General features: G+C 37.7%; 1 protein-coding gene across 1 annotated transcript in view; it reads right to left on the reverse strand.

The window, feature by feature from the left end:
- Positions 1 to 16,377, reverse strand: part of COG5 (component of oligomeric golgi complex 5) — a 193,878-nt gene that overhangs the window by 21,322 nt on the left and 156,179 nt on the right. The window contains exons 15-18 of the mRNA XM_059816303.1: positions 4,763 to 4,873; positions 3,313 to 3,375; positions 2,393 to 2,496; positions 769 to 1,006 (exon numbers count right to left, since the gene is read on the reverse strand). Of these exons, the coding sequence (XP_059672286.1) occupies positions 769 to 1,006; positions 2,393 to 2,496; positions 3,313 to 3,375; positions 4,763 to 4,873 (516 nt within the window). The remainder of the gene's footprint in view (positions 1 to 768; positions 1,007 to 2,392; positions 2,497 to 3,312; positions 3,376 to 4,762; positions 4,874 to 16,377) is intronic.

Below are 16,377 nucleotides of genomic sequence, written 5' to 3' on the forward strand. Positions count from 1 at the left end.
GTATGCAGACTGCTGGTGCTAATTCCCTTTTCTGCTTGCATAATAATAACCGGGACCCTCAAACCAATCTAGGGGATGCCTGTATTCTTTGGCAAGTTAATCACATAGTGTTACTATTGACAAATTAAATTTGAATATAGCAGATAACGCAGACAGGTAGTGGGTATTAATCTGGCAATTTGTTTGCGTTTTAGTCCAGTAAAAGAGCTAGGTTAAGCTGAGAGGCAGGTAAGTCAATCAGGTCATGAAGAGAATCCCACAAGAAAACTGCCTTTCTGTTACCGAAAGGGCAGTTCTTCCACAGGATATTAGTATTTCTTTATCTTGTCTTCTATACTGCAGGGCAGCTGAGTTTGCGATTAACCACTGTGGGCACTGTGATATATAAAGCAATTAAGAAAGCGACACACCATTCCATTAAAAGAGAGAGAAAGAATGAAGTGAATGAATGGTGGCAAATGATGGACGTTCTGAAGAGGTCACACAAGCGGGATAAAATGTCAAGACACAGCTGAATTTAAATGCAACAGTCACTTGATAGGAAGCTGTCAGACTTCCCTGAATGTGCCTTACGGTGATGAGGGATCTTCAACTACTTAGTGGATGCATTTTTCAGGACACAGTACCTCATTGGAGAGGACGTTTAGAAATGGAATGCACCGATCTCTACAACTTCCTGTTTATACTTTCATGGGGACAAAAGTGTTGATACTTTTCAGTGAACCCAGTGAATTAACAGTAAAAAGCAAAAATCAGTATGAAGGGTACCTGTGCAAAATCCGCCGCAAGCCGCATCTTCCCACCTTCACCAAGGGGCCTTATTAGACTGGCATTGCGAATGAAAAGTTCAATTGCTCTTTGAGCCATGGCTTCAGTGTTATCAAAGACAAAGTCAAAACACTCAAAATGTCTGAAGTAGTCGCTCATGACTCTTGCTATAAAACCCTGTAGCTCTTTCATGTACAGGGAACAAGGGACATCTGGTTTTCCTGAGCTGGATAATGATCTGAAAAAAAAGAAAAGAAAAAAGAAATGGGGACAGCTAAATTCATCTTTAAAACACAATCAAGAACTATTGGGTTCTTTTAATTTTTTTTCCTACCCCATGAAGTCATGGCATGAATTGTGGAGTCTCATTTCTACTCAGAATAAAGAGCGTGCAGCTCTCTCTGAAACTGTAGTCAAAAAAATATCTCTTTATCAGCCATTCCCACCCTAACAAGATAAAGGAAATCACCCAACTCCTACCCAACTTGCAGAGCCTCCACCAGTTTGGAGCCTAAACCTCAAATCCAGCCCCTAAATTTAAATGTCCCAGTTGTTGATTTGAAACTCTAATTATGGATCAGAAAATACAAGCACATGTCACAGGGTTACTAGTTTAGCCTATCCCAAACCTGTTCTCTGTATAGAATTAGTTTCCCAGATTCCTCCAAACCCAGGATTATAAAGTCAATCTAATTATCACAGAAGCAGCACAGAAGCTACAGGACAGAGAAATCAATCGCCTTTCTCTTTCTTTGAATCACAGTCAGGCAAAAGAGCTCTTCCAAACTCAGGAACCTGAGCATACAGGCTATCTAACAAAACTTAGCCTTTGGCTGGAATCAGTTTATCCACCTAGAGAGGTGTTTTGCTACTGGTGGCAAAAGAAAGATGGAGAGGGTAAAATATTGGTTTTTTTAAAAAAAAAAAAAGTCAAAACCAAAATTTAAAACACCTCTGAAAATACACTCTTTTCAGTGAATTTCCAAGACAAAGAACAGGCCATCTGATGATGATTATAAGCAATGTTACAACAGAGAAAACAACCAAAATAACGCTCAGGAAGGAAGCCTCAATTATAGATAGGACTCAAGATCTTTGCAGATAAAGAACACTGGGAATTTTAATTAAAATGCTATGGGGAAATAGCATAAGACACTAAATCTGAGCTTTCAATAAAAAAGGTTTTTTGAACCATTTCATATTCAATAATACTTCAGAAAAATTTCTGTGTAATTTTGAATCGGAGGTTATATGCTTTATTTTGAGAAACAAGAATGTTGACAGTTCTGAAGGCTGTTCACAAAAGATAAGTTTTGAAAGCAAAAGGGTTTTTTAAGCACAAAAATGGCCTCTGCTTGGCTTTATTTTTCTATTTAAAATGAATTTTACTCAACAGATATGCAAAGAAAAAAAAAGGTGGGGGGGAGGCGACAGATGCTACCTGATTAACCTTTCCACAGATAGGTGTAATTCTGCTTTCTGTGTTCATTGACCATAAAGCATCACCTTCCACTAAACAAACAAGTGCTCTTATTCCAAGGACATTGTGGCAATAACAATCTATTATACACATGCAGGACATCTTACTAAAGCAATGGTAAATGTAAAAAATATTTCTAGTTACCCAGAAAAATCTTCCTGGTGCATAGTGATGATAATAGCTTCTACTGAATCTCCTACAGAGTTCAGTAACGGTTGAACAGCACTACCCATTAGATCATGGACTGCCTAAAATAGAATAAGAAAAAGGCAGAAGTAAGGAAACAGAAACTAGAAGCATTTGCATTTTGATACCTCAAAAATACCTTGACAAACAGTTCATTTCAACAGTGCTTTTTATTATTATGCATCAGAAACTGCTAAATACAAGGACAAAAACCTAAGAAAACATTTCTCTTTGATTGATTTTATCAGTAAAGTACAGAAATAAGGCTGTTTACTACTTGTACATAAAGCCTTCCTTCAAAATGGTGCACAACAATCTGGCATTCTTGGTTTGTAAACGTACGTGTTTTGGTGCACACACTTCGTTCAGCTGTTCATTCCCCAGACACGCAAGCTGCCCTTCATTCCTCTGCACACAACCCCTCCCAGATTAGTGCACACCAAGACAGATGTGGATAGTTGTCATCCACAGAGGCCTGCACAGCCATCCACACTGCCCCCCCGAAAAACACCACGTAGCATGAAAAAATCATAATTTTATGTGCGTGTCGGGGTGAGGAGTAAGGGAGTGATGAAGGGTCCAGTTATTGCTGTGTGAATGCTGCAGAGAAAGAAATTTATTTTCACAGTCAGATGACATCTGGGTTCTGACCAGTATGAGAATATTCTTGAATACAAACGCTACTCAAGCAGTGATTTGGCATATGCAACATACATGTAGCTGCAGATACAACAAAATACAAATTTCAGAATATTTTTATACCTTTGACTAACATATGCTGACACAAAATAATACCTGGGAAAATAAGTGCCCATTTTAAGTGTAACAAACAAAGCAAAGCTCTGCCCTATCCCTGCAGCATATGGACATTCAATTACCTTTAAGGCAGTTGTGACTGTTTGCTCAGCGGCTGCTGGAAATGAGCTCTGATTGGTAGTGACCTAAAAATTTTACAGTAATTGTTAACAGTCAACATTCAACAAATTATTAGAATCCATAATATTTAATTTAAAAACATACTGAGTTATCCTTAGTAATGAGTGGCTTACACAGGTATAGGTAACTATCAAACATGTTTTATACAGACAGAATTTTCAAAAGCACCAGTATCAGTCCTCTGCTCTCAAATCTCTCATGGACTCTGCTTCTGCCTTGGCAAAGAAATGATTCAACTGAGTTCAACTGAAATTTAGCTGAAGTGTTAACAGAATCAGAATAAAAATAAGTGGTGTATTCTCCCACTGCTAAGTACAGAATTTATGGAGAACTATACAAGCAGCTTTATGGCAAATATTTGAACGAATGGCTGTTCTTTCTCAGTATTATGACTATTATAATACTACATGTTAAATAGCTGCTTATGTACAGCTACAACGATATTAGAGTTGAAAGTCAAGGAATGATCAGAAGGAATATTCTACTAATTTTCTTACAGTTATGAACATGCTATACAATAGTATTTTTAAGCCAGATAAGTACTGAACTCAAAACCTGAATCATATCAGATCTCTCTCCAACACTAAGGCACATGAGGTTCATTACTAAATACATCAGAGAAAGCAGACTTAAAAGTTGATCTACCATCTGTTTGCAAAATCCAAGCAAATTTTATAGGCTTTTTAGCATTTTTTAACATTCTTTAAACATATCCACAGTCAGGAGTACTCATGATCTTTTTTCTAACCAGGCTAGGATTTAAACACAATTAACTGCAACTACCGCTATATCTGTTTGTTTTAATTTATAGAGACTGTGTAACCATTGGCATCACTAAGCCAGTAAATTGGAATTATTCATAACTGTGCTTAGTCCTGAAAACGTTTCCAGGCCAGACTTTGGTCACAGCGACAATGCATGGAGATATTGTGAGGTGCTGCTTTTCTTGATTTCACCCTTTCTTTCCCCTTTTCAGTTTGGTCACAATGGTGAGAAAGCAGTGAGAGTCTTCTGAGAAAGATAAGCTTGGCGTGGGACAGATGCAGACAAGAGCTATCAAGCTGACCAGTACAAAGACAGAGCTTACTTGATAAAAGAAAACAGAAAGAGTTCAATTGTTTAGGCTCACAAAACAATGGCTGTGAGACGTGATTATTCTCTATAAAAACATCTTTCGCTCCTCTTCTAATATTGACAATTTGTCACATAGCAGTGCTTACAAGGGCCAAGCAAGTCTCAAAGAGTTGTACAAATGCATAGTGAGGTGCAGCTCTTAACCCAAAATTGGGCTGTATTTGTCAGGGTTCTCCATCAGCTAATGGGTGAATATGCATATGATAGAGCAAAGAAGTTAACATTATGGCAAGGAGTGAAATACCAAAGGAAGCCTACCTTCAGAACCGATTGGTGCAGTTTGTATAGCGAATTAACTACAGCCACGTTCCTCCTCTGTCCCTCTGTGAGTGGTCCAATCACCTGGCTGGCATCTCCTTGAGTAGACAGCTGCAGTGATTGCAGAAATTGTTAAAACAGTACCAACTCTTTAAACAGTGCATCACCACAAAATTATAGTTAACTAAAGTTAGACCACGGCAGAAAGTCATAGGTCTTCAGTACCAATGTTCTTCCATTTAACTCTTGTCTTGATTCCTATGATTTCCATCTCCGGATAATACAAACTGAACAACAGGAACTGTGAGAGACTGATGTCTCAGCTCCCACAGCGCCCAGACCCAGATCTCTTGGAGATCCTAGTCCCAGCATAACTTCAACTTTGTAACCTAAGAGTCAGGGTAAAGTCACCTACCTGAGGATGCAATATAAACTAGCAGCAGTAGAACTGAAAAGTGTATGCTTTTCTGTATACCCTCAGTCCTTACTTCTGACAGCCATTCAAGCCTCTCCTTAAAAAACTCCGTTTCTTCGAATAGATGGCTTAGAGCTTTGCACATATTAGTGGCTTGTAAATGAACAGGAAAATAGAACTGCAAGGACCAAAACTGCTAGTCCTGTCATTAAAAAGAGTTCTATCCATGAATGTTCCAGCAAAAATCAAACAATTATTTCTTCAAACTCCATAAAGCATGCATTTTTTATCATTATCACAGAAATCAAATTTCCAGGGTGATATATAAATAGCAATTAACTACAGAACAGTCTCGTAAGGATTGCACAGCATATGTTTGTAATTTAAAATAAAATAAATTGTAATTGGGAAACAAACGGAAATTTTCTTGTGCACTGAAAGCTGCAGAAATACAAAGAATTGACAAAAGGCTATGTGAATGCTAGAAGAAGTACATCTAAATATTACAGCAAGAATAGCTATTAATAGAAGGCTTTAGTGAGACATAATTATCTGACCAGTTATCTGTATTTCAGGAAACAAAATTATCCTCCAGGAAACTCCTGAAGATGCCTAGCTCCAAAAGTCTCTCAGAAAAATATATTCAACTCATTGAACAAGTCATCAAGAGACTTTTATGAAGTGTGTCTTTGAACATAGTTGTAGGTCCTACAGAAAGCTCCTAAACTAAAACAATATACAGTAACAATTGTTTAAGAACAAAAGGAACAAACATAACATGAAAATTTTTAAGTTATGGGCAACAGTGAATCTTTACTAGTGAAAGACTATTCCTGTACTTCCCATAGCTTCCATTCAGCATAAACACAGACAGCATGCAAGCAAAGTTATCCAGTATTTGCCAGCACTGCTAATAATGAAGTTCTAGACAAGTTCTTGCAAGCACACAGGAACTCAAACTTATTCACATCACTACTGTGACAATGTAAGTTCATCTCCCTTTCTTCAAATTTAGGGATTACTTCAGTATAGATAGGTTTCTGAGGCCTTTGTGGAGGGAAAAATCTTTTCCAACATATCTTCAATTATTTGACATTAGAATGCATCTTAAAGACTAGCTGACAAATATATCATCTTAGCATCTTCCTGCCTTCCTGATGAGAACAGCCACGTGAGCTATGTACATCTCTGTTTCCTTCCTGGTATTTCTCTCTGACAGACCTGACTGGTTTTCGGAATTCTGCTTCTTAGGCTTACAGCTTCACAGATTAACAACAAAACAGCTGTGCAGAGAAACACCCTGTCCACCCAGCTGACCACCCTGTCAGACCCCAATAACTTTTTTTCACACCTTTTTTAAGCACTGCACAGACTATTCAATTTTTTTTTGCACATTTTCAACTATTAAACATAAAAGACACTACTAAGACAGTAAATTTTACATCCTAGTCACTTAAATTTCAGTTCCTCAGAGTCTATTCCAAAGGTTTCACATTTTTTTTTCTTAGATATTATGAAATCATCAGACTGTGTCTCTTCTGCTGGTGAAAAAGCTTAACTGATAAGTAAACCCAGTAACAAGTACAAACATAACCCTCCTTGAGCAACAATCAACTCTTGCAGTCAGCAATAGTGCACAACAGCTTCCCAGGCAAAGTCTAAAAATGCCTTAAAAGCGATCAATCTTTCTAAAATTGTTTACCATATTAAATACCCTTAAATTAACCAGTTTGAACTTGGACAGTTAGATGTGTCGATCCCTTGTGTATCTTAAAATAAAATCACTGGTCTAAAACAAAGAGGCTTGGAAAACTCAACTTTTGCAACTAGCAGCAGGAACTGGGCAGCCCAGGGCTCCCTAGGACCACTTCTCCTGAAGGTGTGCCATGGGAACACCTGGCACCTACATGGGTAGGTGTGCCCCACCATCAGGGAACACCTGGTGCCTACATGGGTAGGTGTGCCCTACCATCTACAGCAGAAGTCTCAGGTGGTTGTTCCATCTCTTGCTGTCACCACAATGATTTCTATGACCTTGTCTTGAGGCAAGATGGTTCTGCACTGACTCTGTCCAACATGGTTCACGTACATGCACTTTGTCACTGGCATGTATCTGGATTTCAGGTAGTTTATCATTATTCCAACATTCCCATGCCTCAGACTGAATTCTTGACACCTCTAATATCCATTGTACAATCATCCATCCAGGTAGGAAAATCATGACTGTGCCTCCCTGGTTCCAACAAACCACACTTATGGCCCATTTACTTTCGACACAAATCATCCCTCTATTTATTTTCCATCATACCAGGTTTTATCAGTGATTCCCATTCATCACTCTCATTTATATAGCAAGTACTTCTGAAGTTCTGTGCTGGACACAGCTTATGCATTTAAGCCCAGTGGTAATGTAAGTCTTCCTCTGTTATCTGCCCACTGGGGATTGCACTGTGTAAACAGGTTAAGTCACACAGAATCATTAAGGTTGGAAAAGACCTGTAAGACCATCAAGTCCAACCATCAACCCAATACCACCATGCCCACCAAACCATGTCCCACCAAGTAAGTGTGAAGCCTAGCCACATCCACTCAGCTGAAAGACACAGTCCAAGGGCCTTCTTTTAGACGAGGGCACTAGAGACAAAAGCTGATGCCTTTCTAATCAGATTTATCCAGAAATGCAGAAGGCCAGGAGGGTGAATTTATGCTAAGCAGAAATAGGGAGGACAGAAGGGGTGACTTCATCCCAAATCAGAATCTATTTTGGGAAAGAAACAACTAAAAGACAAAGCATAGCTGAAGGACCAGATCCCATCTCCAGGGAACCGGCAGTCACCCAGGGAGTTAGTCTGGCTTGAGCCTGCTAGCTGAAAAGAAAACAGAGGAAAAGAAACCATGCTGAAGCCAGACCTGAATGAGCTGTAGCTGCAAGGACTGTAACTGTTCCACTTTTCTGATCTGACTTTAAATATAGCAACTGACTTCTTATGCTCTTCACTTTAGTTGGGTAAACTGTTTCTGCTTTTACCTCAAAGCCCGTCTACTATTTACAGCAATTTCATGGGGCACTAGCAAAGCACAGGCACCCCATTCCCCAGCAACTGGCAACTGTACAATGGCTGACATGTCAGTATGAGCTCCCTTTGCAAACATGAGCTACCAGGACACTGGCAATGTGAGATGCTAGTGAGGAAGAGAGGAGTGAGGCAGAGAAGTCTCGCACCAATGAATGTTAGCCAGGACTTTCCTATCATGCATCCAGGCACTAGGAGAAGAGCTGGGTCTTGTGGTACCCTCAAGAGTGTGAACGTGAGCTTCCAGCCCAGGCGGCATTTCAAGAAAACTCAAAATGGCAGCTGTTAAACTAAAATGAGAAAGAAACACCGGAGGTACTGCCTTTCTGACATTCATATGAGAACATTCCCTAAGATAGGAGGTTGAAATTTGCAGGTTCAATCCAGTAGCTGACTAGCTGGAGGAAGCTGCTCAGAAGACTTTTTTTTAAATCTAATTCAACAGAATCTGAGGACTAAGTAGTAGATCAGGTCATTTATTGAACCAAAAAGGACACTTGTAGAAGCTGATACACAAAAAAATGTGTCACGAAGAGGAACAAGCTGACTGAAGGCCATCTGACTTGCTTCAGCCTGACATGGTCAAGAAACTGTAAGCCATGACTGGCACTGTGCTCTCACCAAATTCAGAAGTCCTTCTGGAAAATAGTTTCTTTTAGTTTCTTTGGTACACTAATGTGGTTACACTGCTTCACCTGCAGAGATTGCAGGTGCCTCGTATTGGGTCAGTAGTTGCCCAATGCAGAAAATTTCAGGAATGATTCACCTGACTACATGCAGAAACCCACAAAGTAGAGAAATAAGCACTTCTATTGAGTAATTAATCTAGTCTATTTTAGAGACCCCGCTTTAGGGAGGGAGTAAATGCACCCTGTATGCACCTATTTCCCTTCACTAGCTATAAAAGGAATCTAAAGCAGTACCGCAGATACATACAGGTAGCTATACTGCCTGAAGTCACGTCAGATGAATTCTCACCCTATAAATGTATTTTCACCCCTTTGCATAGACCTCCTTTGGAAGTATGTCTTGGAAACAACTAGATAAAGTGTTCTGGATTTTACACTTTTCTATGTTTAATGCCTAAGAACAGATGTGTAATTTGACAGCATGGATTTGATCTCACATGCTGAGACATGTGCTATGATAAAATTGCTTTGGGTTTAAATTCTTGTTTTCACCATGAAGCAATGAATGTAGAATTTAGATTAGGACATGAATCAAATCATTGGTTCTCCCTCGGGTTATAAAAAAATGCTAATTGAGTTTGTCTTTTTCTTGTAGAAAAGCTCAGACTATTGATACATCTTCTCCTATAATTTGTTTAGCATTTCAAAGTGACTAACTTCCCCTCTTTCAACAGGTGGCAGCTCAGAAGAGACACTGATTTGTGAGCTAGTTTGCTAGCGTTCCCTTCACAGACTAAACATTTTGTGAAAAAGCTCAGTTTCACACTAAGTAACTAAGATCTTGCGTGCATCCTTATTGACAGTTTTGGAAAACTCCATTTATTTGATTTCTCTAGTCTAAAACAGCCTCAGCAAACCCACTCTCTAAAGATCAGGAAACAGCATCATAATTCAGAAGGAGTACGGAGAAGATCTTAAATCAAAATAAGACGAAAGTAGTGCCTCTCAACAAAGCATTTGATCTAACTCTAGGATCACGAGACTAATGTGTTTTGATAGCACAAATTGAACTCCAATTGTCAAGCTGACATTTTCAAGAATAAATACATTCCTAATAGAGGCAGCTGATATGGCCATACCTCTGGCAGAAAGCAATCAATCCATCTGGTACTTGGCCTCCTGCCTGATCATAACAAGTTATTATAAAGCACAGAATCCATTTACAGAGTTTCTGAGTCAATAGGGCTTGGCCCTGGGATTTCTCCCATAAGCTACGAATAATTGGGATGATTTACTATTATGTTTAATGTTTTCCATATGGCAGAAGGAGCCTTTTATAATCTCTACTTAAGAAACACAAAAGTTTACTGGAATCAATTTGCTACTTTTTGTTAAAATATGACACCATTTAGCAGAAAAATACGTAACAATCTGAACTCCACTAGCTATGCCACCTAATATATTAGCTACTTAGAGGACAATTTGCAAAAAGAAGAGACATAATTTAGAGGTTCTAAGTGTAGGATTTGAATGAATGTGTTGGGGCAAATAAGGTCCTTGACTGATGAGGATAAATTAAAATGAATGTTCTGCTTTAAAAAATAATCAACTAAAATTTAAGAATTTATGTTCTTGGAACGACTTCCAATTTTTCAAAGAAGAAGAAATATTTCAAGACGTGAAGAAAGGAATAAGCTGTGAGTTCAGGCAATAACTTAAAATGTACATAAAAACATTTATATTGCACCCTCAGGACATTCTTGTAGCTTTCAGAATATCTATCTTTTTTTTCTTTTTTAGCTTCCTCAGAAAAATGAAAATTTTATATTCTAGGAATATAGAAAAAGAGCTCTATGGTGAAGGCATTCAAAATCTTATAGAAAACGCAATCAGTATTTTGGAAAAAAATTTGAAGCGACTATTAAGTCCTTGACCACGAAAAAAGACCGAACATCATGCTCATACTATTCAGGCTAGAACAACACCAATCATCGAACCGTTCCCCTGGGAATATTTCTGTTTTGTTTTTTGTTTCTTCCTTAGTATTTTCAAAAGCTGAAGAAATTGAAGGAAAACAGCAAATGGTCTTTCTGTAACAGAAAAGACAGGATTTATCTCTAAGTCTTTGAATCATCTGAGAAGAAAAGCACTGTACAAATAATCAAAAGTGAGTAATGGTTCATGGTTGTTAAATAATCAGATGCTTTAAAACAACTCCACTATCAGAAAGCACATAAAACCAGTTCCTTAAAGGTATCTCAGAGAATCCTAAACCTGAAGCACTCAGAATCATTTCTCAAATTCCTAAAATTATGCCCCTTGTATTTGATATTTTTTCAGACTCAGGTTTCTCCAGCTAGCCCAAGTCTGAGGAGGATTTCAAGGACAATGTATGTTGATCCTGATACCTCTGACTGTAACAGTTCCCTGAATTTTTCATGCTTGCCAAATTAATGACTGAATGATTAATCATATTTTATATGTCGTCCCAATAACTGTTGGTCCCAACCAACTACTGAGAATGCACCTCCAGAGGCAAAGAACAGACATGCATCCCCAAGACACATGAGACAGGTCCAACATGATAGGGTGATATTCACCTACACATAAAAAATATAATCAACTAACTTAATTGCCATCTGCCTTTTTTGGTATCAAGTCCAGGCGTTAATTGAGATTAGAATACTTCTACCCTGCAGAAGGTTATAAATGAGCTTTAAATTGTCCAACTCTCATTAAAGTTGTTCCAAAATTGCAAAATTCCAAAGCCTTCATCATATCAACATACATTTAACCAAATCCATTTCTGAATTGTAGAATTTCATTTGGTATGAAATAACTTAGAACACACTATAACAAAATACTGTAAGGATTTTGCTCTTTTTCTACCTGTTCGCAAAATTACGTGCTAGATCTAAAGAATCTTCCCAGCAAGATAAAATGAAGTACATAATACTCTCAAAACCAGCCTTTTATGCTTGGATGATTTTTTCTGGAGTTCAGCCAGTATCGCTTAAAAAATAAAAAAAAAAAAAAAATCACACATTTGTTATGTGAGTCACGATCTAACCAGCAAAAGACAACATGAGAATGAAGAAAATGTTTTGTGAAGTTATTTTTTAATGCAACTTTCTCCTCTAGGTTTTTAGTTCAATTTTTAAAACTTGAAATGCTTTTTTAAGTGACTTATCAGCTAGATATTTCTAAGTATTCTCTGACCAATCTAAGTAGCTTCCTAATGACTGTTTTAACAAAACTCTTCTGATCTTTTCATAAAAAAAATTACAAAACCTTAGCTGACTTCTGATTATTTTTAAATTAGACCTGCTGCCATCTTTAGCTTTTATTACTGTACAGTGAAACAGTAATTATTCTGAAATTATTTTAGTATATAATAGCCTCCCACATATTCTATTTAAATACCTATTAATGAATTCCTTTAATGTGCCAAATATTGAATTCATATTTTTCAGTTCTCTTATTTAAATAGCATAGATACAAGTTTTTCAATGACAGTAACACCATGTCTTCAAGATACTGGTATAATACAATTAATTCACATATCTCAAAAAGAAGTAGGGAAAATATAATCTTTCACATTACTTACACCATTGTAACTGACCCATTATTTACAGAAAACCTTTCACGAAGTGTCATTTCACTACTGTTCTTGAAGATTTGTGAGCTTATTACATTTCATACTTCCATCTGAGGTTCACAATATTCGACATTTAGACAGGAGGACTAGACACGTCTCCCTGGAACTGTCAGACAAATCTCATTGTTGGAATATGTCCTGAATAGTGATTCACCCGCAAATGAAAGCTCACAATTCAATATAACTCCATCTAATATGAAACATGGATTAATTCTTGTAAGATCACATAATAAAAAAGGCAATCAGAAATTCACTTTATGTCATTGCAATGAGAATTGATCACACTTTTCAATTCAAAACCATCACAGGACTCATAAATTTGCTGGAGTTTAAATTTGGTGCCAAAATTCCAGTGCATGAACAGTATTATCCCTTCACTGGAAGAATTTGGTTCCAGGAAATCTTTTCTCTCTCCCTCTCCACCCTGTTCTCCCCTACTTCGTTGAATTATTCAGCTAGTTAAATTTAGCTACGTCAGGTAAGAGGATGGGTAGACAAAAAACCAACAATGCAGATACCCCAAACCACATAGTTATGTCAGTAAACATCAGTAAACATCCTAACGGAGATGCAGCTCACATCCATTTTCTTGCTACTATTGCATATTTCATTTGAGGAACTTGTATAAATTAAATGAGCAAAACAATGTTTTTGGTTGGTGTAAGGTACATTTCTCCTTAGGAATACATATGACTAAAGCCAAACCAACAAATGCTTTCCTCCATAAATGAGGTCTTAATTTTTTTCATTTCCCTAAGAAGAAACCCAAATTATAGCCCTCCTAGATCAACATCTTTCTTTCTTGCAACAGGTTACGGCTATTTTTCCTTACCACTAGGCAGACAGCGGCAAAATCAATAGAGAACTTGTTTAGTCCAGCCCCTCTCTGCCTTTTCCTAGTCAACAACTAACTATAGACTGAAAGGTTCAGAAGAAATTCCTATCTCCATGAATACTCAGAGAAAACTAAGAACTGATCTTTCTCATTCAATTGTTTTATCATCACAATATTTTAATTTTAAATCCCATCTTCCTTTGCGTTTTTGCTTTTCTTAACATTTTCACTGATTGAGCCAAGACGTTCCAATATAGTCTCCGGATCAGTTATTATACACTTAGTCTTTTAGATTGTGGACAAAAATATGCCATTCATATTGCTTATCATCTAAATAACCCACTGAAAACAGCTTATTTAAATCTTCATTCCTTTGATCAAGCATGACAGACACTTTTTCTTCTACAAACAACATTAAGAAAATTCCTTGTAAAGACACTGTCTCTTTCTCAGCTCAGAGTTCAAGCTGAATTAATCGTTGTTTTTTTATTCCACCTGGTGTTCTAGCATTTTCTTTCCTCATTCTCTTTATTGCAACAAGGTTTACAAACCAAGGAGAAGCATTAATAAATTAGAGATTGTTTTTAAACAGTAACAATATAAACCAAGACCAGAGCACATTTAATCGTACTCTCAGAAAGAGAGATCCTGGAAGATCTGTAAAGCCATGGCATGACAGAACTACCCTTTCAAAACTACGTCACCAAAACCAAACAGCAGATTATTTTCTATTGACTATCATATATCAAATGCACCAGAAACCCACAAAGAAAGAAATCATGAAAAAAATCAAGGCTCACGTGCCACAATATCACAAATAGTTATGATGATGGGATGGATATGCAGGAAGTTGAGATCTATTTTAAAATCTCAGTAATTACAAACTAGTTTTTAAACTTACTCAAAGGAAAGGATCAGCTTTTTTGCAGAAAATTTGAAAGATAAAAATAAATTTTCTAGAGTGGTGTGAGAAGAATATGGTCTATTTTCTCACAGTCTGCCCTGCCTCTTTAAACTCAAAAATTCTCCCAAATAATCTGCTTCAACCCATTCTAAATGGCTAGCTAGTGGAGCAGAGATATTTAATAGGGAGATATTAATTCTGAATATCCACTAAAACTGGAAAATTGAAAAGATCATTATGGGTAACTGCAAAAGATTAAGCCACCTGAGCAACATTAAAGTAGCTGAGGATGTAAGTAAAGCAAAATTTGGGATTTTGCACCTGCAAATCACAAGTTCAAATATAATCTGGATTGAAGGACGATGAGAGATAAATTGTTTGTCTCAGTTTCAGTCCTATTGGAAAGTGGGCATTTATTAAAATCTTCGTAATGTGTATCACTGACTGACAATCTTATTTGAAGCCTCATGAAGGAGACCTGTGATTGAAAAGGTCTGAGTGAAGAGAAATTAATCTTTAAAAATTATTCCTATAAAGTAGAGTCAGAGCACAATGACAGGATAATGCACTGAGCCATACAAGTTTTGTGGGCAATACTAAAAATAATTTAAGAACAAATGCAGCAGAGCTGACTTTCCATTATATATATTTTGATGCTAATCTTATGTAATGCATTTGGTGCTGATCAGCATTACAAAGATCAGTGCTAAAAATATCTGAACATGACAGATAGATAGATGCTCCTCAGCCTGTATCTCCATCCATTGCATTCACTAAAAATAGAATATTAAATTACAGAAGAGGTTGGTTGCACTGGCATCCAAAAAGGTGTCATCTGAGTTGGCTCAAAGAAATATTTGGCTGTCTGAAGAAAGTGTTGAACTCCTTAAAAGAGTTAATATCCAAGAGTTTTCTTGCACCCATCCAGCAGTATTCGGAGGTGCCAACTAGCCACAACGCCACAGACAACTGTGCTCTTTTCAAGGACTAAAACTCTGGTAGAAACACCAAATGGTATTTGAAAATACGTCAAGTACAGCTGACAAGCATTACAGACAGAAAAACATGTTTAGGAAAGCATATCTTTTGAAGCTCTGGCAATCTAAGAAAATCTTAAGACTAAAAGCAATGTTACTGTAGAAGAAATCAGCATCTCCTAACTTTTGCCTTAAGAGATTTATCTACATCAGAAGTAAGAAAGTATGAATTCCAGATGCAAGAAAAAAATTACCACAATCTGTCAGCTTTTTAAGCTTCCTCTGGAACAGATTTTGCATGTCACTCTCGTTCAGTCTCATTCACATATTGGTTACACCCATAGCAGTAAACTAAACAGTGCCAGGAAAGGTTCCTGGATCTGGCACGTGATCACCTGTACCGCTAAACTGTTAGGACAGTCATTAGCAAGTTTTTGGCCTGGGCCAATAACTACTCTCCCAAATACTGTCCAGCCACAGCTCAGGAGAGGCAGCATTGCAGAGACTATCCCCAAAAAGGCTCTGGCAGGCAGCCGCGTGCTTTGGGGAAGGGGAGCACTTACCAGCCGTGAGGCAGGCTGTCCTGCGCGGGCTGCGCAGTGCCCAGGAATGTGCCCAGGCACCTTTCGCTGACTAGTATAGACGTTACTGTTATGTCCCGTGTTGGAGACCGAGACAGTTCACAGCTAGGATGGCGAATTAAGTCCTGAGTGTCAGTAATAAACCTTTACTGACCTTGTACTCTCAACTGAGAGAGGCAAACATTAACATAAACATCAGGGTGACACTGTGGAGCAATTTAATACACAGCTTTTCTGCAGCAAAAACAGACACATTTTGCTGATCCTTGAAATGAGGCCAACACTAATCAGAACAAGCTTTGATGATACAAATTTGCCTTCAAACAGATGAGACCAAGCTCATTTACTTACTTACACTTACTGCTCTGAGGACAGTTATATGTTTTTCTTTCCACACCCATACTCTGTTTCAAAAGCAAATCCAGGCCATTTGGGGACAAGCAGTGAGCGATGGGGATATATCAGCATTTGACTCTGAAGGAGGGGTTGAAACAGCAATGAATTGTTACGTTTTTCTACTTCTTATGCTCTTTTTTGGTATT

This window comes from Gavia stellata, chromosome 4 (assembly GCF_030936135.1).
Source record: "Gavia stellata isolate bGavSte3 chromosome 4, bGavSte3.hap2, whole genome shotgun sequence".
NCBI lineage: Eukaryota > Metazoa > Chordata > Aves > Gaviiformes > Gaviidae > Gavia > Gavia stellata.